The 27,802-nt window shown below is 45.8% G+C and overlaps 1 protein-coding gene across 1 annotated transcript in view; it reads right to left on the reverse strand.

Moving 5' to 3' along the window:
- The window catches only part of IL17RD (interleukin 17 receptor D), a 76,186-nt gene extending 48,592 nt beyond the window's left edge, over nt 1-27,594 (reverse strand). The window contains exon 1 of the mRNA XM_033210195.1: nt 27,365-27,594. Coding sequence (XP_033066086.1) covers nt 27,365-27,490 — 126 coding nt within the window. The 5' untranslated portion in view covers nt 27,491-27,594. The remainder of the gene's footprint in view (nt 1-27,364) is intronic.
- Nucleotides 27,595-27,802: the final 208 nt, after the last annotated feature.

Consider the following 27,802-nt stretch of genomic DNA (forward strand, 5'->3'; position numbering starts at 1 on the left):
TATTATTTATGGGGTACATGCAATGAAAACTTCCTTTTTTTTTTTTTTTTGAGATGGGGTCTTGCTCTGTCTCCCGGGCTGGAGTGCAGTGGCATGATCTCAGCTCACTGCAGCCTCCGCCTCCCGGTTCCAGTGATTCTCCTGCCTCAGCCTCCCAGGTAGCTGGGAGTACAGGCATGTGCCACCACGCCCAGTTAACTTTTGTATTTTTATTTTTTTTTATTTTTATTTTTATTTTTTTTTGAGACGGAGTCTCGCTCTGTCGCCCAGGCTGGAGTGCAGTGGCGCGATCTCGGCTCACTGCAAGCTCCGCCTCCCGGGTTCCCGCCATTCTCCCACCTCAGCCTCCCAGTAGCTGGGACTACAGGCGCCCGCCACCGCGCCCGGCTAGTTTTTTCTATTTTTAGTAGAGACGGGGTTTCACCGTGTTAGCCAGGAGGGTCTCGATCTCCTGGCCTCGTGATCCACCCGCCTCGGCCTCCCAAAGTGCTGGGATTACAGGCTTGAGCCACCGCGCCCGGCCTAACTTTTGTATTTTTAGTAGAGACAGGGTTTCACCATGTTGGCCAGGCTGGCCTCGAACTCCTGACCTCAGGTGATCCACCTACCTCAGCCTCCCTCCAAAAGTGCTAGGATTACAGGTGTAAGCCACTTCCCCTGGCCGAAAACCTTTTTGATTACACAAATCTCTGAGCAAATAATTATATTGCTAGATCATTTAAAATAGTTCCTCCATATTAATTCCTGAGTTTTCTGCTGTCATTCAAACTCAACTCCTGGTTTTACAGGAAAAATAGAAAACATATTATTAGGACCACTTAAATCAAATGTTTTCATATGTTTGAAACTTAAAAAAAAAAAACAAAAACAAACCTGCCACTGGCACTGGAAAAAGGTACTGAAAAGACTGCTAGTTCACTGTCAGGCTTCTGCGTACAGATACCGAGTCGGGCACTCTGGAGGCAAGGCTGTGCTCAGAGCTCACAATTCTGCCAGAGAGCCCTCTAATCTCCCACATTATGGAGAAGAACACAGAGAACCCATGTCATGATGTTCCCCAAGATCTGCTCAGCACTTCACAATTTGAACCACTGTTAAAATATACCTTTTTTGCTGTTTTTGAAACAATGCTACATGGAAAATGTAGACTACCAACACTGAACTACGAGCTTCAAATCAGGTCTTTTTTTTTTTTTTTGAGATGGAGTCTTGCTCTGTCGCCACAGCTGGAGTGCGGTGGCGCAATCTCGGCTCACTGCAAGCTCCACCTCTCAGGTTCACACCATTCTCCTGCCTCAGCCTCCCAAGTAGCTGGGACTACAGGCACCCACCACCATGCCCGGCTAATTTTTTCTATTTTTAGTAGAGACGGAGTTTCACCATGTTAGCCAGGATGGTCTTGATCTCCTGACCTCGTGATCCACCCGCCTCGGCCTCCCAAAGTGCTGGGATTACAGGCATGAGCTACCGCACCCTAAATCAGGTCATTTTTTTAAACCAGATACTCCTAACCAACTAGTCTAAGAGCTAGCATTTAGAATAACTGGCAATTTCCCAGAACTCAAAGAGAAATAAAAGTTCAAAAGATTGGCTAGAACAGTATCAGTAGGACTCAAAATTATCGAATTAAGATTTCAATTCAGGCAAACCATTTTTGTTCAAAGCTCACAAAAATGGTGAATGTTTGCATGAGGGCACTAATACAAGCATTAATTTTCAGACCATCCTGTTTTGGACATTATTCAGCATTTGCTGCCATTTGACAGATGTACAGCCATAGCCCCGAAAGGTTTAGTGGGTCAGTTTTGGCATCACGGCTAACAACTTTCTTTCTCAAAAGTAGGGTGGAAAAGCTGAGGTGTGGTTCATCTCTGAAATGTGATTGATCTCTGAGATGAGGTCTCCTATGGGAATATTACACCTCTAGAGTTTTTTTCCAGACACCCACAACAGGTCTAGGGAAAGTAATATTTTAGGAAACAGTAACTATTACACTGGTTCAATGCTTATCACTAATGAACATTTATTATGCAGTAGCAGAACTGTGACTGACCTTCATAACTTTTATTTTTAAATTGGAGACAAGGTCTCACTCTGTTGCCCAGGCTGGAGTACAGTGGTACAATCATGGCTTACTGCAGCCTTGAACTCCTGGGCTCAAACAATGCTCTGCTTCAGCCTTCTAAGGAGCTGGGAGAACTACAGGCGTGTACCACCATGCCTGACTAATTTTTAAAATTTCACTCTTTGTAGAGATGGGGCCTTGCTATGTTGCCCTGGTTAGTCTGAAACTCCTGGGCTCAAGCAATCCTCCTGCCTCAGACTCCCAATGTGTTGGGATTACAGACGTGAGCCACAGCACCTAGCCAACCCTCGTAACTTAACCACACTACACTGATGTTTTCCTGACAACATAACTTTAATTTAAAAACATAACTTTTGAGGTCATAAAAAAGAACTTCTATAACCACTGGTCTGAACAGAACCATGTCATCTTACAAGTTCCCCAAAATAGCAAATGCCTCTGTATTTCATCTTTAAAACTTGACACTCAAGACTTATTTTTCAGGGAATATGTAGCTATTTTTTGCAATGTTAGCAGTTTTCATTTCTGAGGGATGGAATAAACATTAAAATACTCTTTGTTCTCTAATGTATTTTTTGAATTAAAAATACTATATACAATTGAACATAATCCTGAGCAGAACAACTAGTGATTATTAAACATTAATTATTTGTCACTTCAGATTAGAAATTTTTGAAGGTCAATTTTTTGTACATTATCTGTATACACAAACTGCTAAATGTTATTATTTAATATTTGTTATAATAAACATTTCTGGGAGAAAAAAAAAAAAGCTTGACATTCTAAGTTTCTTTTGCTATTCTCCCCATACTAGAACATCATGCCAATATCCTAATAAGATTGGTAGTAATGAAAGATCAACCTCATTTTCTTGGCAACAATAGGCTTACAGAAGAATCACGTAAGAGAAAAACAAACACTATCTGATAAGGAAAAGATGGATTCTGTCTTCCACCGCAGCCCTTGGGCTCTCAGATCTGGAACACTGTTATCTGATTGTATCTGCACGGTTTTCACCACGAGGGCACTGCATGGTAGAGGAAGCAGAACCGAGGAACAAGGACCAAGAACAGCCCCTGCCCCATAGCCTGAATGCTCTAATAGCCACAGGAAAAAAAAAATTCAAACAGGGACACATGGAGCCTTCCTAACTCTCCCTTTCCCACTGACACCAAAAATAACCAACCATAAACTTTTAGCACCTCTCAAAGACTTCAAGAGAGGCATAAAGGGCAATGCTTTGGCCTAGCTAAAGATTTTCAAACCAGTGCAATTCCTTTCTTTACTGTTTTATTAAAATATGCAAGCACAGTACTTATAAACAAAGGAATCATTTCAGTTTTTGCTTGGAAAAATGGGAGCCAATACATTCCTTCTGGGAATTCAGGGTAAAAGTTTTACAAAAACAGTGTCCAGATGTGCTTAAAAATTCACTCTGTTCTTTCTTTTGGGGAGAAGTGGAGGGAGAAACAAAGGGTAGGAGAGACATCTTATTAAAAATTGAAACAGTTATTGGTTTTTCTTGGCTCACCCACTAACCTGCTCTCCACTGACAATGCAGGAGCACCTGAGGCAGAAGTGTGTGACATCCCTCCCCCTCCAACCGCCCAGTCTGACCTCCTCCACTCTGGCCTCCTGGCAGGGAGACAGGGCCTGGCTGACCGCGGTGTTGGTGTCGCCAACCTGAGCATCAGGAACTTCTCTAACTTCCAGAACATCCTCGGTGACAAATGGTTCCACCAGGTGGTGATGAAAAGTTGTGTGTGTGGGGGGGGGGGGGGGGTGGGGGGTGGGGAAGAAGAGACTTTGAAGGCCAAAAGTTCTCAACTGAGAATCAAGCATTTCTTTATGAAAACAACCACCCTGGGGATAAACCTTCATTTTTTTTTTTTTTTTTTTTTTTTTGAGACGGAGTCTCGCGCTGTCACCCAGGCTGGAGTGCTGTGGCCGGATCTCAGCTCACTGCAAGCTCCGCCTCCCGGGTTCACGCCATTCTCCTGCCTCAGCCTCCCGAGTAGCTGGGACTACAGGCGCCGCCACCTCGCCCGGCTAGTTTTTTGTAGTTTTTAGTAGAGACGGGGTTTCACCGTGTTAGTCAGGATGGTCTCGATCTCCTGACCTCGTGATCCGCCCGTCTCGGCCTCCCAAAGTGCTAGGATTACAGGCTTGAGCCACCGCGTCCGGCCAAACCTTCATTTAAAAAACAAAAAAAAAAACCTTTAAACTGGAATGTTTTGTCAACATCACATCCCAGTTTTAACCTGGAAGCTTTGCTGAGATTTGAAGCTTCCTCAACCCAATGACTTCATTCCCAGAGTCCTTTTTAACCACAGAGAGATTTAAATAGTCTGTTATAAAGTTTCCCTTCATTTTCAGAGGGGCTGATGCTGGCACTGAGTTTTGAAGGTAAATGAGTGTTTCAAACGGAGCATAAATAGACAGAGAATCAGGCATATATTATGAATAAAAAGATAATCCTAATAATAGTTTACATTATCACAAACCAAAGTTTATATGAGTAGCTAAGCCCCCTTTCAAAGTAGAGAGCAGCTGCTGGTACGGCAGAGGAAAACGGTATGTCAAAAATTTGACCTACCTTAAAGTGTGTTTAACTCCGCTGTCAGCCACTGCTTCCTTCTGCCACCTTACACCAGGATGGAGGCAGGGGCAGTATCCTTTTTGAAGTGTTTTGTTTGCACAGGCACAAAACTGTCTCAGTGCTGGAGGGACCTATCTCCACTCTACCTTGACAATCTCCACAAAGGCTACGTCATTCTCATCAGTGATGAAGTAAAAACAGGGACTCCCTCAGAGGAGCCCGTCCTGAAGGTGCCCTGCTACTGCCTCCCTAGAGTGCGAGGAACATCTCCAGGGTCTACAGCCTCAGTCCTTGAAGGCTGCCAGTACCACTATCAGAAGTAGGCAGGAGGCTGGGAAGCTGTGCTTACACACAAATCTGCTAAGTCACAAATCCCCTAGGCTTCATATGCACCCAAAAATGCTGGCCCCACATAAACCACTTTAACCCAAAGCCCTCACCGTGAGTGAGAGGAATATCTGCACTCAATAGGGTAATCCTGCCCTTCTTCATAGAACTCCCAGGATGTGCAGAGTCCAGGCCAGGCCCTAGGAAGACGAGTGCCATGTGCCTAGGGCAGTGACATTCAGGTGGAAGAGACACACCTGGGTTTTCTGAGTGAAGACTAGGCGAGAGGGTCACCTTGTGGAAGTGGCCAGCTTCAAGTTTCCAAATTAGAACACAGCATTACAACTCGAGTCAATTATCTGGAGTTAAATATTTCTGTACCTACAGGGGCAAGAGGCACATCAGAATCATGGAAACAGTCCACGCCACTGGTCTCCTTTATCAATTTCCACAGATATTAGGCCCATTTCAAGATGTTCTCACCAGGAGCCAAAAGCTTTATGCAAAGGTGGCTGAAGCTTCAATCAGCCCAGGGCAGAATGAGGGCAAAGAGCCCCTAGTAATGAGTGTACTCCAAGGAAGAGAGCCCCTCTTCTTCCCTTCCTTTCCTCCTGTCCTCATAGCAGCAGTGTGCCACCTAAGGATATGAACATTCATGCAATGAGTGACCAGCATTGGGGAGAACCTCAAAGGCTCCTGCAAGCATAAAGGATTGACCAGCGGGTCCAGCTTTCTGCTGGCAGACGACCATGAGGTATAAGCCACAGAAGAGGAACTGCCAAATCATGGGGTGTTGGATAAAGACTCTTAGAAGGTGTTCACAAGCAAGCTTTATTTGAGGTGAGGATATTCAGAGGTATGAGCTGCACATACCATGCACATCTCAGTCCTTTCTGCAGAGGATTAAGACATCCTTTGCTCTGCCACTGCTGCAGGTAGAGGCGCTGGTTTCAACCACAGTCCCTTCCCAAAACAACTTGTCATCACTCCTGTCTAAGCTCAGTGTGCTTCCAGAGGGTGTGAGCCCTGGAGATAAGGCATTTCATCAAGTCAGCCTTGTTGGTGCCCTTATGCTCTAGGGCCTGTTATCACACACGGTTGCCCTTTTGGTCTCTGAATGAGTGACCTCTTCCCTAGCTGCTCACCGTCTCTTCCTCCTCTGGCTTGTGTCACAGACCTTGTGGAGGTGTCCATCTTCCTGACAGCCTATCAGGCATTCTTGGCTCCTCTCCTGCCCACAACAGGATGCCAGTGCAAGCCATAACCTTATTTCTTAAAGTTTATCTCTGCTTTTATCTTCTCTGTCTCCCTGGTCCCTTTAAGTCCACCCACCCATGTACTCTTAAGTCCAGGATCTTCACTCTGGTGTATTAAGGGTAGTCCCAGACTCACCCTTGTGGAGGGGAAGTAATTGCTTTTACATTTCCCAAAATGTTCTTATCATATCCAGGGATCTTCCCAGAGGACTTGCTAAAGCAATGCCACTTCAACCAGGGCAGGTAGACAATCACTCAGGATAAGTGTTCTTGGACTGAGAGGGAAACCCACAGAATAGCAATGCCTGCATGAGGGGCAAGGACCTGTGGGTGGGGCAGGGCTCAGTCAGGGTCCTTCTCCCCACTGCCTTCAGACAGAGCTGCTGCACCCTTATCTGCTTCATGTTGGGGTTCCCAGGAAGGAGTCATTTTTAAAAACAGGTAAGGAAGGTGTAGGCGTGTGTATGCGTGTATCACTATTCTGAAGAAGACAGCTTGGTGTAAATGGGAGTAAAGAGGGTAAAAAATCAACGACTCGGTTCTGCAATTACCCATATGCAGATCAACTGTCAAACAAACAATTTCTATATCTTTGGCTGCCTTTCTTCCACCCTCGCCAACACCTAGCACAGTACCCAAATCCTCTCCAACCCAGACAGTGGCTGACAGAAAGGCCTCTGGGACTGTCGACACTCCAGTGTGATTCAAAGCTCCCAGGGAATCTGAGGCCGTCCCCTTGTTTATGGATTCAGTGATTGATTGGGCCCTAAAAGCTCCTGGCCCAGAAGACTAAATGGGTTGTAATCAATCATTAAAAATAGTGTTGATGTTAAAAATTGGGAGATGCACCGGGTCTTTGGCCATGTGGATGAGCTAGGTGAGCACACATGAAATGTGAAGGATGGAGGCAGGTGGAGACGTGGGCACCCTCCATGTATGCAAGCAACACAGGCTCATCAAAAGTGACCCGCAGAGCCGACAGGCCACATTTTGCAAAAATAAAGATGTGTCTCAATTTAAAAAATAAAAACTATATGTAGGACAAATGCTTTTCTTGTATTAGAGAAAGGTCTGCAACAATGGCCATCGGTTGGGTGTTATTTCCCAAGTGAGATGAAAAACAGACACCCAGGTGCAAGGGGCAAGAGTCTAGGTGGCAAAAGAGGTGGGCAACTCAATAAGGACACGGAGTGGGTAGGACAGGACAATTACACCCTCCGAATTAAAGGTTCAAATCACCTCAACCAAAATAATAGTTAAAATCTTAATAATTCTAGTCTAACTGTCCCATTTTACAGGTAGTAAGGAAACTGACAGTTATATGGGTCACCTGCCCTGTCCATAGTCACAAGCAGTCAGCCTGAGATGCTCTCATCACACACATCACAGTGACCTCAATGTGACAGCCTAACCAGGGTGGTTCCTAGCCCAAGATCAGGATGTTTTAAAAACTCCAATAAAACACAGTTAACATATATTTTCTTTATGGGTAATGTGTGATCAATCCAAAAGCTTTGGGGAAAGTACACGTGCACACACACACACACATACTCTCTCATGCAAGTGCGCACACACACACATACTCTCTCACACACGCACATGCGCACACACACACACACATACACACAAAGGAACAAAGGTTTGCTGACCAAATTGGCAGTACAAATAGAATTTCCATGATAATATTCAGATTCAATTATTTTCATAATATGCTGGTAAGTCAGGAAGACTCACTAATCAATTCTTAGACTTACTAATCAATAATTATTTTAAATTCTTATTTATTCACTTAAAACATCTTCCCGAACACTCTCTACTAAGCAACATTTCGCCCACACCAACTTTAATATTACTAGACTGAAAGGCACTAAAACATACTCAGAAGGTAAATCACCAGATGAAAGATTTAGTCCTTCTCTAATAAATCCAAAATCAAACAAGTATAAGCCATCACCAAAATAACAAAGGCAAAGAAAAATTATAAATGGGGCTGGGTGTGGTGGCTCATGCCTATTATCCCAGCACTTTGGAAGGCCAAGGCAGGCAGATCACCTGCGGTTTGGAGTTCGAGACCAGCCTGATCAACATGGAGAAACCCCATCTCTACTAAAAATACAAAATTAGCTGAGCGTGATGGTGCATGCCTATAATCTCAGCTACTCGGGAGGCTGAAGCAGGAGAATCACTTGAACCCAGGAGGCGGAGGCTGCGGTGAGCCAAGATTATGCCATTGCACTCCATCCTGGGCAACAGAGTGAGACGCCATCTCAAAAAAAAAAAAAAAAAAAGAAAGAAAGAAAGAAAAAAAATATATATATAAACAATATTTTGTGTGTGTGAGAGAGGTTTTTTTTTGAGATGGAGTCTCTGTTGCACAGACTGGAGTGCAATGGCGCAATCTTGACTCACTGTAACCTATGCCTCCTGGGTTCAAGCAATTATCCTGCCTCAGCTTCCTGAGCAGCTGGCATTACAGGTGCCTGCCCACCATGCCTGGCTAATTTTTCTTTTTGTGTGTGTGTGTATTTTTAGTAGAGACAGGGTTTCACCACATTGGTCAAGCTGGTCTCAAACTCCTGACCTCAGGTGATTCGTCCACCTTGGCCTCCCAAAGTGATGGGATCATAGGCTTGACCCACCCGGCTGATAAACATCAATATTATTAGGATGGAGAAGAATGAGTACATGTATACTGCTGATAAAAAGACTGCAGCCAGTCACTAAAGCAGTTACCATGTGGCCAGGCACAGAGCTGGATGTTTTAAAAACAGTATCTTGCTTACATCCTAAAACAACCAACAACCCTGGGAGATGAACTATTAATAACACATTTTACAGATGAAGAAATAGCCTCAAGGAAATATTTGCCCAAGGTCTAAATAAATGGTAGCAAATGGTGGAGCTAAGATTCATGAAACAAACCTATTCTTTTCTCAAAACACAATTCCTCCCAGTAAACTGGTTCAGTCATTATACAGGACAAGCTGGTAAACATGTATATAATGAGAGCCACAAATCCTTTGACCCAGTAATTTCACTTTGGGGAATAAATGCCAAGGAAATAAACCAAAACATCAAGGGAGAGGGGCAGGAAACCCATCTGTATGAAGATGTTCATAGCAGCTTTGTAACAGTAATAACTTGAAAACAACCCAAATGCTTCATCAAATGTGGGGTGAGGACTGGCAAAAAGGGGAGGGGAGCTTACAACATGAACATATCATATGGCCACTAAAAGTGACATGTCTGTAGACTACATCAATACATGGAAATATCTTTGGAAAACAAACATAAGTAAAAAATAACCATAAATAAATAAAACACGTACAGTGATTATAGTAGCTATGCAACAACATCTGTTTGTGTGTTCAAGGGTAGAAGAATCAGTATGTAATGGAGCTTAATACTCAGTAAACTTCGTTTTTCTTGTAAGGTTGAAGTAACCAATTTGTAAAGGCAACACAAGGAAACTCTCTTTAGAGATGCTATGATCCATCCAGAATGTTTTCTTCCTGATCTAAGGAAGTCAAGTTTTCATATAAAAAATAAAGAATGTCAGGCATGGTGGCTCATACCTGTAATCCCAGCACTTTGGGAGGCTTGGAGCGGGGGAGGGCGCAGATCACTAGGTCAGGAGTTCGAGACCAGCCTGACCAACATGGTGAAATCCCATCTCTACTAAAAATACAAAAATTTGTTGGGCGTGGTGGCACGCGCCTGTAATCTCAGCTACTAAGGAGGCTGAGGCAGGAGAATTGCTTGAACCCGGAAGGCGGAGGTTGCGGTGACCCAAGATGGCACTACTGCACTCCAGCCTGGGCAACAGAGTGAGGCTCTATCTCAAAAAAAACAAAAAGAAAGAAAAAAGAAAAGAAGACCCACTAATTTTAAAGCCACCTCCCCGCTTTTACGCTTTCAAGTCAGTCCTATTTTTAAATCAGATTAACAAAACCTCCAGTTATAAGCCCATAGCTCACAAAATTTTTTGTTACCCATTTAGCAAATTTATTTAAGAACACATACGTTTACAAATTGGAACATTCTTTCTGCCACCATTTGGTTTGTACTAATAAAAGTCCACACTCCCTGAATCTCATTCTTTTATAACACATTTGGAAAAGTAACACTAAGATAACATAAATCAATGGGGGTAGAGGAGGTCGGTTTAGGAGCATCTGAACACAAGCCAAGGTAAAGGTCATATGCTCAAAGCATAAAGCAGGAAGTTTATGCCTAATTGCCTTTTTTATATGCCCTCCTTCCCCAAAAAGGAATACAATATGCTCACACAGGTTCTTCATCACACTCTGTCTAGGGAGGCAGGTGGGCCCAGTGAAGCCCAGAACACCCTCTGCACTGGGCTCACCTGGCCCCTCGGATGGCTTTCTGTATATCCTATCACTGCAGAAGAATGGGAGCATAATTCAAGAGCATCCCAACTAACCTCTGCACCTTTTAAAATGAACAAGGTTGAAAGGTGGGGGAAAGAAGTGGGCCAAAGATGGTGCTATCTTTGGAAAAGAAAAAGCAGATTCCTGGCCAGGCATGGTGGCTCACGCCTGTAGTCCTAGCACTTTGTGAGGTCGAGGCGGGTGGATCATCTGAGGTCAGGAGTTAGAGACCAGCCTGGCCAACATGGTGAAACCCCGCCTCTACTAAAAATACAAAAATTAGCTGGGCGTGGTGGCACTTGTCCGTCATCCCAGCTACTTGGGAGGCTGAGGCAGGAGAATCGCTTGAACCCAGGAGGCAGAAGTTGATGTGAGCTGAAATCATGCCATTACACTCCAGCCTGGAGGATAAGAGCAAAACTCCATCTCAAAAAAATAAAAAATAAAAAAAAGCAGACTCCTTCACTCAGCAGGATTGTCCTCTGCCTGGGCAGATCTCAGGTCAGTCTTCATCCCAAGGTTCCTTCTTCTCTGTACTTACTCACCCATATTGGTAAGTCCTATCAATTTTCCATTTTACCCTATGTTTGGGATGACTTACTATTGTCCCGCAAGCATAAAGCACCACGGTGTGCATCCTGCACAGAGCCAAAGCTCCATGATACCACCATGTCTGCCTTTGAGGGTGAGCTGTCCAATAGGATAGCCTCTAGCCACGTGTGGCGATTTAAATTTAAATAAGTTTAAGTAAAATTAAAAATTCAGCCGGGCGCGGTGGCTCAAGCCTGTAATCCCAGCACTTTGGGAGGCCGAGACGGGCGGACCACGAGGTCAGGAGATCGAGACCATCCTGGCTAACACGGTGAAACCCTATCTCTACTAAAAACTACAAAAAAAAAAACTAGCCAGGTGAGGTAGCAGGCACCTGTAGTCCGAGCTACTCGGGAGGCTGAGGCAGGAGAATGGCATAAACCCAGGAAGCGGAGCTTGCAGTGAGCTGAGATCTGGCCACTGCACTCCAGCCTGGGCGACAGAGCGAGACTCCGTCTCAAAAAATAAATAAATAAATAAAATAAAATAAAAATTCAGTTCCTTAGTTGTGTCAGCCACATTTCAGGTACTCAGTAGCCAAAAGTGGTTGATGGTTACTGAATTGAACAGTGCTGGAAAGAATATTTTTTGTCACAGAAAGTTCTGTTGGATAGCACTGGGCTAAAGAGCTCAGCACCTGCCCACGCCTGCCTCTGTAATAACAGGTGACACTCTCTCACAGCTGGGCAACTATTCCCAGCTGTCACCAGGCACCACAGGTCACCTCAACTGACACCGAGATAACTCAGGTTCACCTGGTCAGCATATTTATTTTTATTTACAGACAGTACAATTGATAGTTTTTGGTGTATAGGTCCACAAGGTATATGCATATATATGTATGTATCCACCACTATAATCAGTATACAGAACAGTCCCATCATCCCAAAAACTTCCCTTGTACTGCCCCTTTGTAGTCAAGCCCTCCCTCCATCCCTCCAAAACCCTGGCAATCACTAATCTGGCAGCTTTTTAAAAAACTTGGATTCCTGGCCTTCCCCTGGAAATCCCACTTAAGCAGGTCTGGGGTGAGGCCCGGAATCTCCCCCCACGCCAAGAATGCTCCTCAGGTGATTCTGGTGTTTGGCCAGGTTTGGGAATCTTTGGGGTAATTGCCTAATCTGAGTTTAATTTAATTATCTCCAAAGTGCTGTCTAGTCTCGCTCTCTTTCCACCCCCCATTAGTTGCTTTGTTGCACATGGCAGCCATCCATCTGAGACAGGGTGCTTGGAAGGCAGGGCAAGTCCAACTGCTGGGGGCACGGGCAGGGTAAGAACTCTGCAGCTCCGGTTTCTGGCGGAGAGAGGCCTCTCTGAGTCACATGGACTCTCATCTTAATCCCTTCCTGGCTCTTTGTGCCATGGAATCCTCATCTGGAAAAAAGGGAACCACATCAGAAATAATCGTCTACCTCCGAGGCTTGCTGGGAAGTGATGACTTAGATAACATGTTCAAAGGCACTGGGCTGCCAGGACGAAAGGTACGCTGTCCTGGATATGTCATCGCCTCACCAGATTTCCTCTGGATGGAACTCTCCTCACCCTATTTACTTGATGGATGTGAGAGATCGGGACTCAAATTACAATAAAATTGCAGACTTTTTGAAAACAAACAAACAAAAACTCAAAATATTTTTTCCTTCTAAATTCATGACCCCAAGGGTGAGGTACCAAATTCCATTTTTAAAGAGGAATTCAGAAGAATCAGCATCTTCTCAGAAAACCTCCTCCGCTCAGAAAGTAAACAATTACGAAGGGGGGCAAAACTTAAGTTTAGCCATTCTCTTCTGGCTTGCTCCTGCTATGCTGAGGATTCCTGGAAAACACTTTGAAAAGTTTAAGATGATCAAAGAAAAGGCACGGCCAACACAAGAAATGCTATCATTTAATATTACATGTTTATTTAGCCCCTCCAAGCCAAAGAGGGAAGATTGTTTGAAAGGGAGAGAATGCCTGCTTAATCAACTAAAAATGCATTCATTACTATGCTATTCACTGCGGCTTTCCTGAAATCAGACACTTTTGCCCCTAGACCATAAGATTGAAGCGATTTGAAACGAAAATATTTCCTGTCCACTGCTTGCCAGTTTCTAGCCCCAGAGTGATATAACAGATGACATCCAGTACAATAAATGCTTTTATTAACCATAAATTTGAGACTGCTTTAGGGATTTGAAGTGTTGGGTTTCATGCTGAAAAAATGTAATGTTATCCACAGACCATCAGTGACTAACAAAAACAGAGGCACAGGTTATGCTACTTTGATCAAATTATGGCAAAAAATTGTCTTTTGCATTTAAAATAGTAGTTGCATTCAGGGCATATCTTCAAGGAGCACCACAATAGTTTAATCATATGTCTTGGAGAGTTTCATGGAAATTCATCCTGAGTGCAGATTTATAGAACCAGCAGCTTCTGTTAAACAGATAGGAAGCTGAAAAGTGTTATGAGGCTAAGAGGGCTGAGAAATCAAAATACTAAGATGGGACCCCTAAATTAGGGTTTCTCAGTCTCAGCGCTATCTACATTTTGGGCCAGGTAATTTGTCATGGAGGGCTGACTTGTGCATTTCAGGATGTTTAGCAGCATCCCTGAGCCTTTCTCATTGACTGCCAGTAGCAGCCTACCCTAGCTGTGACAACCAAAAATGTCTCCAGAAATTCCCCAAATCAAGGTTAAGGGTGCAGTAAGCTGTGATCACGCCACTGCACTCAAGACTGGTTGATAGAGACCCTGTCTCAAAAAAAAAAAAAAAAAGAAAGAAAGAAACTCCCCAAATTCCCCCAATCAAAAACCACTGCTCTAAATCAAAGTCTAGGCTTGTTTAGCAAATGCTGTCTATGTTTTCTTCATCCAAAGGAAATGTCAGAGCCTGGGGAGCTGCGCAGCCTCAGCACTGTGCCCCCAGTGCCTCCCTCTACACAAAAATGGTTAACCCTGAGCAATTTCTGAAATCAAAAGCACCTTGCACTCCCTCTTCTACAAAACTAAAGGTAGCATAGCCATAGAAATGAGAACTTTCTCAGCTGTGACCAGAGCAAACGAGACCAAGCAAAGGCAAGCTGCCCCCTGCCTCCCACCAAAGCATACCCTCACCCGACCTTTGTGTCCAGCATGCATTCCAGCCCAGGAGCTCCGGCCCGCTGGGCAGAGGCTGCACACCATTTCTGCCAGCATCTAAATTGCTGCTTTCTGGCCTTTCACTGTCAGGCCACAGAGGGGACTGTGGACTCGGTGCCAGAAAAGAAAATGAAAAGCAAAGTTGAATCTCTGCGGACCATTCTCTGGATGCTGAATGTCCCACTATTACATCTCGGCATGACATTTCATGGCCAGCAGGGGAGGAGGCCCAGTCCTGAAAGCTGAACAAACGCCGGGCACACAGGCCTGCCTGCGCCCTCGTAGTCTCTCTGGACTTATGAATAAAAGATGGAGGTTTTGTCTCTGTTGTTTCCCTGGTACCCTGTAAGAATAACAACTTGTCACTTTTTGACATTTTAACTTACTCTGAAAAATGACCAATATTAACTTTACATATCTTGGCCCTTAAATCTGGAGTGGAGTAAAATGAAAGAAAGAAAAGCCATGTAATTAGGTAGAAGATAATAATTCAAGTTAAACTAATGAAACTGTCTGTAAGGGACTCTAATAAAATAATGTAGGTAACACGCAATCACAAGACTAAAAGGCTAGAAACTAACTTGGAGGATATGCTTTGAGTAAAGTAGACTTTACTGGAAATAAAGTTCAATGTTTTTTTAGCACAAAGGAAAGAAATGGCTGAATTTTGGTGTGAGGAAGCAGTCAACCGTAAACCTGCCCCGGCCAAACAGTGGTCTTTAATAGGAACTCATTCCCAGTCTCTGAGGGCGACACATCTATAACTGCAACAAGCCCATGTGAATAGCAAAAGCCTTGAGCATCTTGAGAAACAGCACTCCTAATTTTGAGAGAGCGTGGTTGGTTTTAAAAAATCTTTAAGGAAAGAGTTTATTACAGGATAGCACAAATGACATCCTGCACTTTCCTTAGACTCTCAATAAAGTAAAAGGGAAGGCTTAATGTGAAACACTGCATTTTTAAAAAGACAACACTAGACTAAACTGGGTACTATCATTAGCATAGATCTCTAAATACAACAATTGCACACAGAAAAAACAAATTTTTCTTATTGCTAAAACTGCATCCACATTTGTTACCAGTTGATACCTAAAATCCAACAAAGTCACAATATCACCTTTAGAGGGGTCTTGTCAAAATATTTGACCCTATTCATAAGGAAACAATAAAAAATCCAAATTGTGTACACAAGTGGCCTTGACTCTTCAGAATGTGTAGGCTATAAAGGACCAAAAAATAGGCAGAGGAACTGTTCTGTATTAAAGGAGGCTAAAGAGACAGGACATCAAAAAGCAATGAGTGACCCTTGTCTGCCCCCTAGAATGTGATGCAAAAAGAAATTATGAATGACATTAAAAGGACAAGTGAGGTAAGTGTAGCAAAACGTTACGAACTGGTAACTCTAGACAAAGGGGAAATGGGTGTTCATTTTACTGTTATTTCAATTCTTCTACAGGTTTGAAAATTTTCAGAATACAAAGGATGGGAGAAAGAGCACAATAATGGGGAATCCCCACATGGGGCTTTAAGGGACTCTAATATACAGGTTGACTGTATTTTATACATCACATATATACATTTTACACACTATATACATTTATATACACATTTTATACATTATCTATACCTTTATTTTGTACAGGTGACTAGCTGCCTGCTTGGGGGGTTGGGATGGCAACAACTTCATCTTCCTGTATCGTTTCAGAAAATGTATGCCCTAGGCAGGGCATGGTGGCTCATGTTTGTAATCCCAGCACTTTGGGAGGCCAAGGCAGGAGGACGGCTTGAGGCCAGGAGCTCGAGATTAGCCTGAGCAACACAGTGAGACTCCGTCTTAACACAAAAAAAATAGCCAAGCTTGGCAGCACACGCCTGTGGTCCCAGCTACTCAGGAGACTGGGCCTGGATGATTGCTGGAGCCCAGGAGTTCAAGGCTGCAGTGAGCTATAATTGCATGACTGCACTCCAGCCTGGGTGACAGAATGAGACCTTGTCTCAAAAAAAAAAAAAATGTATTTATATATATATATATACACACACACACACACGTCATAGATCCATTTAAAATCTCCTGTATGCCTTTCCCTAAAACTCTTCTCCAGCAATTTACCATTCTCCTCTTATCAGAATTCCTACTAATTTAAACACTTTTTAGTACTCTTTAAAAGTTCCCTGGTCTGCTGCCCAAATTCTCCCCCATTATCCACTCCCATCCTTTTTTAATGAGAGAAAAGCAATGATTACACTAGTCTTGACCAACTCGAAACTCTGTACTTTTTTAAATGTATGACTCTTTAAGTAAAAGAAGCAAGCTCAGTAGATGGGAAATGTGCTCAAGTGAAAAGATGTGGGAGGTAGAATTTGTCTCTCAATGACTTCAAAACCAAGGGAGGAGAACAATGAGAGGCGGCCTATCCACAGCAGCACTATAGAGGCCAGTGACAGTCACCTTGGGCATGCCAGCACTGGGAACTCATAGCTCCAGAGGCCCTGAAGCAGTCTTCCACCAGCACAACCAGATGTTACATTTTTTCTGCTTAATTTTGGTAAAACTCCATGACCTCCTTCTCAAATTAAAAAGGCAATGCCATTTTTTTTGTAAGCCACAGGAGCTATCTTTAGTGAAGCCTTCTAAGGATTTCATTAATTCATAGCCAGCCAACCAGGACTTTTCCCACAGTCTCCCACAAAAAAGCCCGGGAAGTCACTGATTGCTTGGCTGGATCTGAATATGAGCAGAGGTAAGATCAGAAATATCTAGTTCCTCCCACAGGGAGGCAAGGCATGAAAATCAAAGCCGGGCAAAAACTCATTTCCACAGCTGGCCAGCAAATCCGCAGCCCCGGAAAGAAGGCAAAGAGCACCTCTGATTATGGACAGACCTTCAAGTGGCTTCAGAAAATGAAATGCATTCACCACCAGAGGGGAAAGAAGCAAACAAAAAACGAGACCTGCACCCCTGTGAAAAAGACAAAGTTTCATACAAACTGAGGGCTGCTGCCAGAGAGTGAGATTTGTTCCGTTCACATCGTTTCAGAAAGTCCAAAATCAGGATGCTTAGTCGGGGCTTAGCAGTAACTTTTCACATTTTTCTCATCCACAGTGCAGGGTAAAGTGGACAGTCCAAGCAACCCCCTCAAGCAACAGACACAGCCAGGTGTGGCTCCCACACAACACCAGCCCACACTCTCCCTGTCATGAATGGGAACCTGGCTTGAAGCCCAGCCTCTAACCAGTATGTGGCCCTTGGCAGGAGTGCCAATAACTGTGGTGTGAATGAATAAATTAAGCATATTTTTTATGCTACTCTCAGCACTAGCTGCCACATGATTAGCCAATGTTAAGAAAACGATTTCGGAGGAATTTTTTTTTTTTTTTTAGATGGAGTCTTGCTGTGTTGCCCAGGCTGGAGTACAATGGCACCATCTCGGCTCACTGCAACCTCCACCTCCTGGGTTCAAGTGATTCTCCAGCCTCAGTCTCCTGAGTAGCTAGGACTACAGGTGCACATCACCATACCCAGCTAATTTATGTGTTTTTAATAGAGACGGGGTTTCACCATGTTGGCCAGGCTGGTCTCGAACTCCTGACCTCAGGTCATCCGCCTGCCTTGGCCTCCCCAAATGCTGGGATTACAGGCGTGAGCCACCACTCCCTGCCCAGAGGAACTTTTATTATAGTTGCTTGACTGACATGTCACCTTCTCAGAGAGGCCATTGGAGAGTGTCTACTTGCAAAAACCCATTGCTCTTATTGCCTCATTTTAATTTCCCATAGAGTGCTTAGTCATTCAAGAAACATGTATGGAGAACCTGCTATGTGCCAGGCACTGTTCTCGTGATGCAGAAGGGAACAAAATAGGTAAAGGCCCCACCCACATGGAGCTGACACTGCAATGGGGAAAAAGGATGGACAAAGAAAATACTATGTATGTCCCATGGTGAAAACTTCTGCAAAGAAAAAGTGAAGAAAAGAGGACAGAGTGAGCAGCAAGTTGCTATTGTAAACAGCATGGTCAGGTCTGATATTTCATTATCCTGTTTGTCTCCCCTACTAAAATCTAAGCTCTGGCCAGGCATGGTGGCTCATGCCTGTAAACCCAGGTGGGCAGATTGCTTGAGGCCAGGAATTCAAGACCAGCCTGGGCAACATAATAAAACCCCATCGCTACAAAAAGTGTAAAAAATTAGCCAGGCTTGGTGGCACGTGCGTGTAGTCCTAGCTACTCAGGAAGCTGAGGTAGGACAATTGCCTAAGCCCAGGAGTTCAAGACTGCAATAAGCTATGATCACGCCACTGCTGCACTCCAGCCTGGGCGACAGAGACCCTGTCTCTGGAAATAAAATAAAATCTAAGCTCTAGAAATCAGACCTAACACGCAGAACGCACCAATATTCACTCAATGAATGGCCACTGAGTGTCCCTCTTATCAAACTGTTCACCTGTTGGAGAAATCTTCCAAGCCTCACCACTCCTGACAGAACACACACAGGCAGACTTCAAGGTGCCCTGTTATCTATTACCTACATCTTCAACCTTAGCATCCCCCCACCAATGAGCCCCCTTCTCCAGCTTTGCCCAAATCTTACTTTCTGCCCAAACTGTTACCCCAGCGCCCGGGTCCACTCACTGGTCAGGCCCTGCTCAAAGTCCCTTTGGTAAGACCTGTCTTCTTCATCTAAGCCTCCCACAAACCACTGAAATTCAATTTCTTCTTTATAGACACATCAAATTTGTTTGTTCCTCAATGCATCACTGCAATGTTTGGTCACGTTCTCACGAAATCCGGAGGGATGATGGGGTCGGCCAGGCTTTGTGGCACAAGGAAAAGCCAGGGAGAAGCCTCACAGAGAAAAGGGGGCTTCCTCCAAAGCAGGGGAAACTGAGGCAGAGCAAGAAGCCAGAGTTACTGGGAACCAACTTAGACATGGGCTAAAAAGCCAGAGTTCTAAGATGGCCTCAAGCAGGGCCTCAGGCAGTTGAATGTCAACAAACTGCTTTTCACAGAGGCAGTTCTAGGCTGAGGAGCAGCAGAAGCCCGTTCATGTTTCTCTGGAATGAGCAGGGAAGTGTGGAGAGAGGATGGGGAGAGCTTGGTACTGTGGCCCCAGAATCCTTCCTGAATTTCCCTGTTATCCAGGCCCCTACTCCTTTGTCTTTCTCCTGGCCCAGACAGGCAGCCACTGTGGATGGGGGACTGGTCCCACAACTTAACACAGAGTGGCTGCTCAAAAAAGTGTCTCCTGCCTCCTCACTCCAAATAAGTCTTTTTGAGCTTCAGATGCTGAGCAGTTACAATAAATCCTAACTGTGTGAGTGCCTGTGCTCCACCCAGAGCAAATGTGCACACTCCAGAGGAAGGGGCCATAAACCATCACTCAACAGGGACCATGCTCAGGCGGCGGACTGCTGCTACATTTGGTCTGTACTGCACTACATTTTCCTCAGATAAAAGGGGGCCGTTTTGGGAGAGAAGAAACCAGAAATCACCCGGACAGAATAAAATCACAGGGAAAGGATTTCTAAACCATATGGCCTATCTCACGAAAACACACCTCTTCATTCCAAGGAAGCCCTCCCTTCATCCCATTAACCCTCCCACTCTCGAGTAAAACAGTCCATTGCAGCACAGAAGTCTGGGGACACTGCCAGGATTTTTTAAAGGGTTACTATTCAATGGGGGGAAAAGATCTACAAAACTGACCAAAGAGAACACTCAGAAAAACTCCTAGTTTTGAAGGCAATAAAGTACTTTTTACATCTGAAAAAAAGTTGTATTTAAGGCCTAATCCCTCATGATTTCAAAAGGATTCATATGAAGTATTCATTTAATGTGTGAAATGTAAATATCCATCCAAACATTTTAATTAACGCTACCAATTTCCATTCCCTTTTCAAAGTTGATACTTGAATTTTATATGGCTTTTCTGGTACGTTCAAGCATGCTTCCCTACCATGCAGTAGTTGTAATGAAAAGCCTCATGATTAATGTCTATTAGATCAGGTTTGTAATGAAGAAAGGTACAATAAAATTACAATTTACTAAGCTTCCAATAATACTTGCCATCTACTGCCCTTTCAAGTCTTAAGGTGCCAGCCATATGCAAATAAGACATTTTAGCATTACTTTTACCATAAAACAAATGCTTCTTAAATAAGCACAGTAGAGGTAGTTTTCATTTACACTATTAAATCAGAAAATTTATGAGCCCATTTCCGTTTTAGAAGAGAATTACCTGTGTGTTCACATCACATCTTTATTTTGTCGTCCACCCAGTGATTTGTTGAGGACAGCTGGTACCTATTAAATCCCCCCTTTAAATGTTGTAGCCTTAATTAGCTACATCCACCTTCCCCCAACATTTCCAAACAAGGAACCAAAGAAAAGGGAATCCATTTTTATCATGGATACTTGAACAATGGAGTTGCAAACATCAATGTTAACAGTCTCTAGTAGAAATAGCTATTCCTTTTTTAGGCCACTTCACAAAAATAGGGTACAAATGGAGTTTTTGTTATGTAGGTAATTTTTAAAATTGTTCAATTTTTAGTTTCCTGCCTGGTGTTATTAATTAAAAGCCTTCTTTTAATATATTGTTTGGGAAAGGATGAAGGAATCTCCCCAGAGATATTCTTGGTATTATTTAAGCTACAGACTTCTTTCTTACTTGGACTTCTCAGCATATGACTGAACAGATAGAATCTGCAAATAGAGAAAGTAGCAGGGTGTGGTTTGCTATGAACGGACATCATGCCCTTCCCAGACACCAAAGGGTTTCCAACTCACACAATGAGAAATTCTTGATTGGATTGCTTTAACCTGCCATATATAGATAAAACACACACTGACTTAATTGACAATGTCGATATCTCTCCTTTAAAAAAAAAAAAAAGACACATTTACATTTATGCATTCAGGACTTCAAGTGTGAATTTTGTTCAACAGACTACATTCTGAGCAAGATAAGGAGCCATCTCAAAGATTCCCCGTTGGATTTGTTTCTTCAAGACTGGCCCTAGCTTTAATCTGCAGTAAGACTATCTGTTTCAATAGGATGTGATCACTTGAGGGCTTGTGTCTTTTCAATCAGCCGGTGGCCCTGCCGGGTTTAGAGTGGCAGAGGGGAAGTGGCCTGTGGTTAAACAGAGGAAATACCAAGGCATTTTAATAGAGCAAATAGTCTCTTTACTTCCCACCGGGAAGAGCTTCAAAGGCTGTGGGCCCCGGAGGAGACAGCGTGTTTCGGAGGCCATCAGTCACCTAATCGTGTGTCAGGCCCATTCAGAACATCCAAGCAGCCAAGACAAACACTGCCCAGGAGGACAATGCCTCCCACTGGCTGGGCAAGTCTGGCTGGCTGGAGATGGGGCTTGTAGCTCCAGCTCAGACAGCCCCCCGGCTGACTAAGGGCAGGAGCTCTCCAAATCTGGGGGCAGATGGGAAATGGAAAAGGTCTGGTGACCAGGGCAGGGTGGCAAGAGAGAGGTCTGCTCTAAGGCCACTGCACCTCTCAACCTGTCAAGCTCCTGGGGATACCTGAGCCCCCTCCTCACCCCACATTCTTACAAATCAAGGGTGGAGGCTCAAGCTTCTAGAAGCCTAAAAACCCATCCATCAGAAGCAGGCTGAAGAGGCAGTGGGGGACCAGGCACGGTGGCTCACGCCTGTAATCCCAGCATTTTGGGAGGCCAAGGTGGACAGATCATCTGAGATCAGGAGTTCAAGACCAGCCCGGCCAACATGGTGAAACCCCGTCTCTACTAAAAGTACAAAAATTAGCTGCGTGTGGTGGTAGACACCTGTAATCCCAACTACTCGCCTGTAATCCCAACTACTCGCCTGTAATCCCAACTACTCGGGAGGCTGAGGCAGGAGAATCGCTTGAACCCGGGAGGCAGAGATTGCAGTGAGCTGAGATCGTGCCACTGCACTCTGGCCTGGACACCAGAACGAAAGTCCATCTCAAAATAAATACATAAATAAATAAATAAAGAGGCAGTGGGGAATGAAGGAGGACGGTGAAATTGTTGATGGGGTAGCTCCAGCAGGAGCAGACATCTGCTGGGGCACAGTATATAAAAAGTTCAGGGACACAGGAGGAAAAAGCCTTGTAAGCTTTTAAAAAAAAGAAAAAGAAAAAAAAAACATGTTTTAGGCCAAATGAAGCATGAAAAATACTTAAAAGCATTAGCAGTTCTTTCCTTTGTTGGGAAGTTGTAAGATTTGAACTGCCGAGAATCTGATTTGGATCCTGTACTACTCCTTCCTGAGACTGTTTTCAGACAAACCCAGCTGTTCTAGGGAGGAACCCAGGGGAAGTGTCAAGTCCTCTTCACTCCAGGCCTCCTCATCAGTCCCAGGCCAGAGGCACCCACCCAAACTAGCCCCCCCGCTCCCCCAGTACTCACACTCCCCATCCAGCCTGACCCCTTTTGTTGGTCGGGGCTCTGAGAAAGTCTTCACACTCCTCTCTAAGGCCAGTGACATAATTTAAAGCCAAACTCTGATTTTAAATGTTCAGAATGTATCTTCTCCCCTTCTCTGGATTGTGGAACCCCTGTCCTCTAAAAAAAATAGGTCTCATCCTGGTTACAGCACGAGTATCCTCAGAAGAACTTGTTAAAATGCCAATTCCTGGGCTCCACCTCACTCTCACTCTGATCCCATTAGCTTTCAATCTGCATTTTAACAAGCTCCTGAGGCAATTCTGATACTGGAAGGCCCTGGGTGTCACTTGGAGAAAAAGTAACTGCTGGTCTCCTGGTCACCGAGCTATATGCCCAAGTTAATAACTAGCACAATATCCCAGGCACTGCAGGGGCTTGGGGTTGGGTGGATGGGTGGGGGTGGGGAGAGAAGGGAGGGCTGCTCAAGAAAGATGGACATGGGCCAGAAGAGTTTCCAATTAACTAGGCAAACAGGCTGGAAGAAAGCTTTGCACTGCTTATAAAAATGTCTCTCTAAAAAATGTATCAGCCAGGGCTGAGTAATTTTTTAACCAAGAATTCTGTAACAGACACAAGAGCATCTATAACATGGATGACATGGCCATAGGATAGGCAGACCAGATGTGGGCTTGGGAGCCATGAGCTGCAAGTGAATGAAAATGCATCCAATTCAGAATCAAATAAACATGCCTGGGCCCACAGCCAAGGATAATTCTTGGATTGGACTTTTATCAGGAACCTAAATTTTAACCAGCTGGAGCTTCTCTTTTCCAAGTACCACCCTATTCCTTCCTACCTTTTGCAATGAAGTATTTGCCTTAAATGGGAAACTTGCATTTCATTGTAAAGATGATGCCAGCATCCTGGCTTCCCGAATTCCTGAAGGAGTAGTGTTTTTTTGCAGGGGGAGTAGGAATTGTGTTCCAGGGATAATAGACCAGAGAAGGTGTACCCCATTTAGGTAAGGAGGCAAGAAATGTTCCCTCCTCCCCCACTGCAGGAAAAGCCATTAAATAAAAACCTGTGGGAGTAGATTCCTAACTCCTTGTTCCATAAAAAGCCTTCTAGACCAGCAAGACAAGAGGAGGGAGAACTTCAGTACAAGTGACTGACACAATTAAAGTTACGAACCAAACTTGCTTCTAGTTGCACACAAAACCATTCCACTCTCTAGAAGCAAGAGCCAGTGTAAATGAGGATGGCGGTCCCTCTGGAGGTTTTACAAATCATTACTTCTTTGCGAACACAGTATTTATTACTCAAACAGCAACCTTACCTGGCAAGGACCCTAACAGAATTTTTTTTTTTTTAAGTAGTTGAGGAAGTATGCCCACAACTCATTTCTAAAACACTGACCTGTGTTCAAGATGGTATCAGCCTCTTAATTGCTCCACTAATAATGGGGAGGTTGTGAAACCTGACCACTTAAACCAGGCCAGCCCCTGGCTCCTCTGGGAGCAGCCCGAAGGGTCTATTAGCAGGGCTGCAGAGGGTTGGCTGGCTGCAGTCACCTTGCAAGTCCTGCAAAAATACACATTCCTGCAAGGGCAAGGGTTCCTGAAACAAATGTTCCCTGGAGATCAACAGGGTCATTTGCTCAGCTCTGCTCCAGCACCCAAATTCGGTCTCTCAGGACTTGGTGCTGCACCCTGCTGCCCCCTCTCAGGTTCTGAATATTGCCCAGGCCCGCAGGAAGCCTCCTCTGATTTGCATCACATATAGTCGACCCTTATTCTTTTATGTTCCTATAGCCCCACTGCAAGCAACCTTAGAGCTGAGGCCAACATCTACGGACTAAGTACCTATTATTTGGTAGGGGACCCAAACATGAACCAAATACTCTAGTCACTGTGTACCAGTAATTTCTAGCTGACTCGCTGACAGAGCAACTTCTAGAATACATGACCTAGGGAGATGTGGACAGGGACAATTTTTTGCAGAAGTGATGCTAGGGCTGAGAAGGGAAGCTACGGAGGTGTAAAGTGAAGGAACACAGGCAGGAACAGCATGTGCAAAGGCCTGCTGCAAAGACAATGGACTTTGATGCCCTGATCTTTGCCTCTACTTCTTAAAATCCATCAAGAAATACAGGATTTAGGAGGAAGGCAGCAGGGTCTAATTTGGTTCAGCCAATATTTACAGGGCTTTGAGGCCACCAAGATGAGGTTCAGTGCCTGGCTAAAGAAACTAGTCTGAAGACATAGAAGTGAACAAATACTGACAAAGTGGTCTGGTGAGACCAAAGTGCAAGGACCTGCATGAGAAGGCAAAGCAAGGGGCATGGCATTCAGGAGGGCTTCCCTGAGGGGGCACCACCTGAACTGAGTCTTAAGCTAGGCAAGGAATTCTCAAGGGAGGAAAAGGTATCCTGGGAGGAGGGAAAAGCATGTCTTGGAAGCACAGAGGGCATCCATCCGGAGTTAGGAGCAGGATGGGAGGGGCAGGGGGTGAGGCTGGAAAGGGTGGGAATGCAAAGCATGTGGGGAAACTGGGTCCATGAAATGTACTAAGCAGCAAATCCAGGAAAGTAGGAACCATGTATCAGCGTGGATGAGCCTGGAAACTGGAACATGGCCCAGAGGACTCTATGATCATCCAAGAGGGGAAAGAAGATGACCCAAGGAAAGGATTGGTGGGGCCAAGGCAGGAGCAGCTAAGAAAAGTCACCCCCAGCGAGGGGTTGTGATGGAGAAAAGGTCGGCATGAGTGTGAGGTGACTGGGACAGAGCCACCATCCTATGAGGGTGCAGGTTTGGGAGAGGAGAACACACTCGCACAGGTAGAGAAAATCACCAGCCTGGCTCCGTCGGAGCACTACCATACCCCACAGCATTAAAACTTCACGAGTTTTGTACAGTGGCCTAAGAAGCCACCTTGGCAACTGCAGCAAAACAGCAAATCGGACTGATTTACCTATGTCATCACATGAACACTCAGAATAAAATGCCTGTGATGATACTGTAGTCATTCAAAAGCCAACAGGAGTCTAAATCCAAAATTCTAGTAGGATCCATACATAAGTTAACACGAGATTAGCCTTGAGGAAACTTGCTAGCTACTAAAATTTTTTTAAACAATAAAACAAGAGCAGTGATGTTTTACTAAAATGGAACACAGTAAGAAAATGTGATGCTTTACTCATCTAGGAAGGAATGACAGAGCCTAAGGGGGCGGGGGAGGGGGCGGGGGCGGAGGCAGAGCAGGGGTCATAACTGTCTCCATAGCTTAGCTATTGAGTCTGAAGACATCCCAGCTGTCTGGCTCACACCTGGTTTTCTGCACCACATTTCTTGAACTGTGGGGCAAGTGAGCTTGGAGGCACCAGCCTGTGTGCCTAACGGAGTGTGTCCTAGGTTTTGACTGTGCTGAGGCTGTTTAGACCCACCCAGAAGAGGTCAACGTTGGCCTAAGCAAACCAACTTAGGCTTGAGGTTGAGGGATAGCATACCTATCCCTCAGCCCAGCAACACTAAGGAAATTCTCATTTCATCCCATTTTTCATATGAAGAAATTGAGGCTCATGGCTCCTCAGGAGCAGAGCTAAGGTCATGTCCCTGCTGCCTGAGTGCAAAGCCTGCGTTTTCTCCGCAAGGCTTAAGGCCATGAGTTCCCTGACGCCGGGCCCACCCTGGCCTCGGTGGGAGACTCGGGGCAGACGGACATAATCTCCGGGTTCTAGGGCCGCCCAAAGGCCAGAAGCCTAGGTAGGGAGCTGGGAAGCTGAGAGGGGGATGGCAATGACCTGCGCACATCGCCCAGACAGTGTCAAAGGAGCGCTCGGTTCCAGGGAGACGGCTCAACGCAAGAGGCGAAAGTCTGGGCACCTCTCCAGTCTCATCTCAGGCACCTCACCCAGGTGACACCCACGCGGCCCTTTGGGGGAAAAATATCCGCAACTCGAAGCAGGGAAGCAGGATATCAGCCGCGAGACCTTCACAAGACGAAGGGCTGAACTGAGAGGCGAAGTTTCTCAGGAGGTCCCGGAGTCAGAGGAGGGGTAGGAGTGGGGTGACGGCCCCAGGCGAGGAGGAGCAAAGCTACCAGGAGAGCAGGGCGCATCCCTCCCCAGTGCTCCAGGTCCCCTCTCCGGCCGCCCGGGCCTTGGCAGAGTTGTGGACTGGAAGTCCGGGAGAATACCCCCTTCCCTCCCCAAAGCGCAACCCGGTCCGGTGGCTCGGGGGATCCCAGCCCGGGACACGCAGCCCTGGGGCACAGGAGGTCCCGGGCCAAGAACAAAGAATGGGGAGCCCGGCCCAGCCCCACCGCCCCTCACGCCCGCCCTCTGAATGGGACCCCGGCCGGCGGCCGCACCTCATTAGCAACACAAAGCCGGGGTCGGGCAGCCGCTTTCATCCCGACCAGGGCCGGAGGACACGCGCCCCGGGAGGGAAACCAGGAGGATGCGCGGGAGGAGTGGGACCCGGGCCGGCCGCGGACCCCGCGAAGAGCAGACAGGTTGGCGCGGGCTCGCCTACCCGCGAGCACCTGTGCGCGCTGCGTCCCCCGCGAGTTGGCAACGGCAAGAAACCCGCCGCCCTCGCCTTACCCTCCAGCCACAGGTGTCGGCGCCCCGCGCGCGGCCGGACCCGCCAGCGGCCACAGCTAGCTGCGAGCCGTTGAGGCAGGCGTTGACCGTAAAGAAGACAGAGCAGAGCTGCAGCCACGGGGCCATGGCCGTGAGCTCGCCCAGCCAGGCCCTTCTCTGCGCCCCGGCCGCCCGCCGCTGGCCAGCCCCGAGTGGGCGGTGGCCGCGGCTGCGGCGGCAGTGAAGGGGACCGCACTGGGCATGCGTCGCCAGCCCAGGCCCCGCCCCTTTCTCCGGGCCCCGCCCCCGTCCTCAGTCCTCGTGTGCTGGCCCCACCCCCACAGCCTGGCCCTCCAGTCGTGGCCCTGCCCCCGCAGACCACGCCCCTCTGGTCACGCCCCAAGTCCCCACTGAGATTCTGGCAGCTGCAGTTTTTTCCCCCTCATTTAGATCTTTTTT

Source organism: Trachypithecus francoisi, unplaced genomic scaffold (genome assembly GCF_009764315.1).
Source record: "Trachypithecus francoisi isolate TF-2019V2 unplaced genomic scaffold, Tfra_2.0 Lachesis_group0, whole genome shotgun sequence".
Lineage (NCBI taxonomy): Eukaryota > Metazoa > Chordata > Mammalia > Primates > Cercopithecidae > Trachypithecus > Trachypithecus francoisi.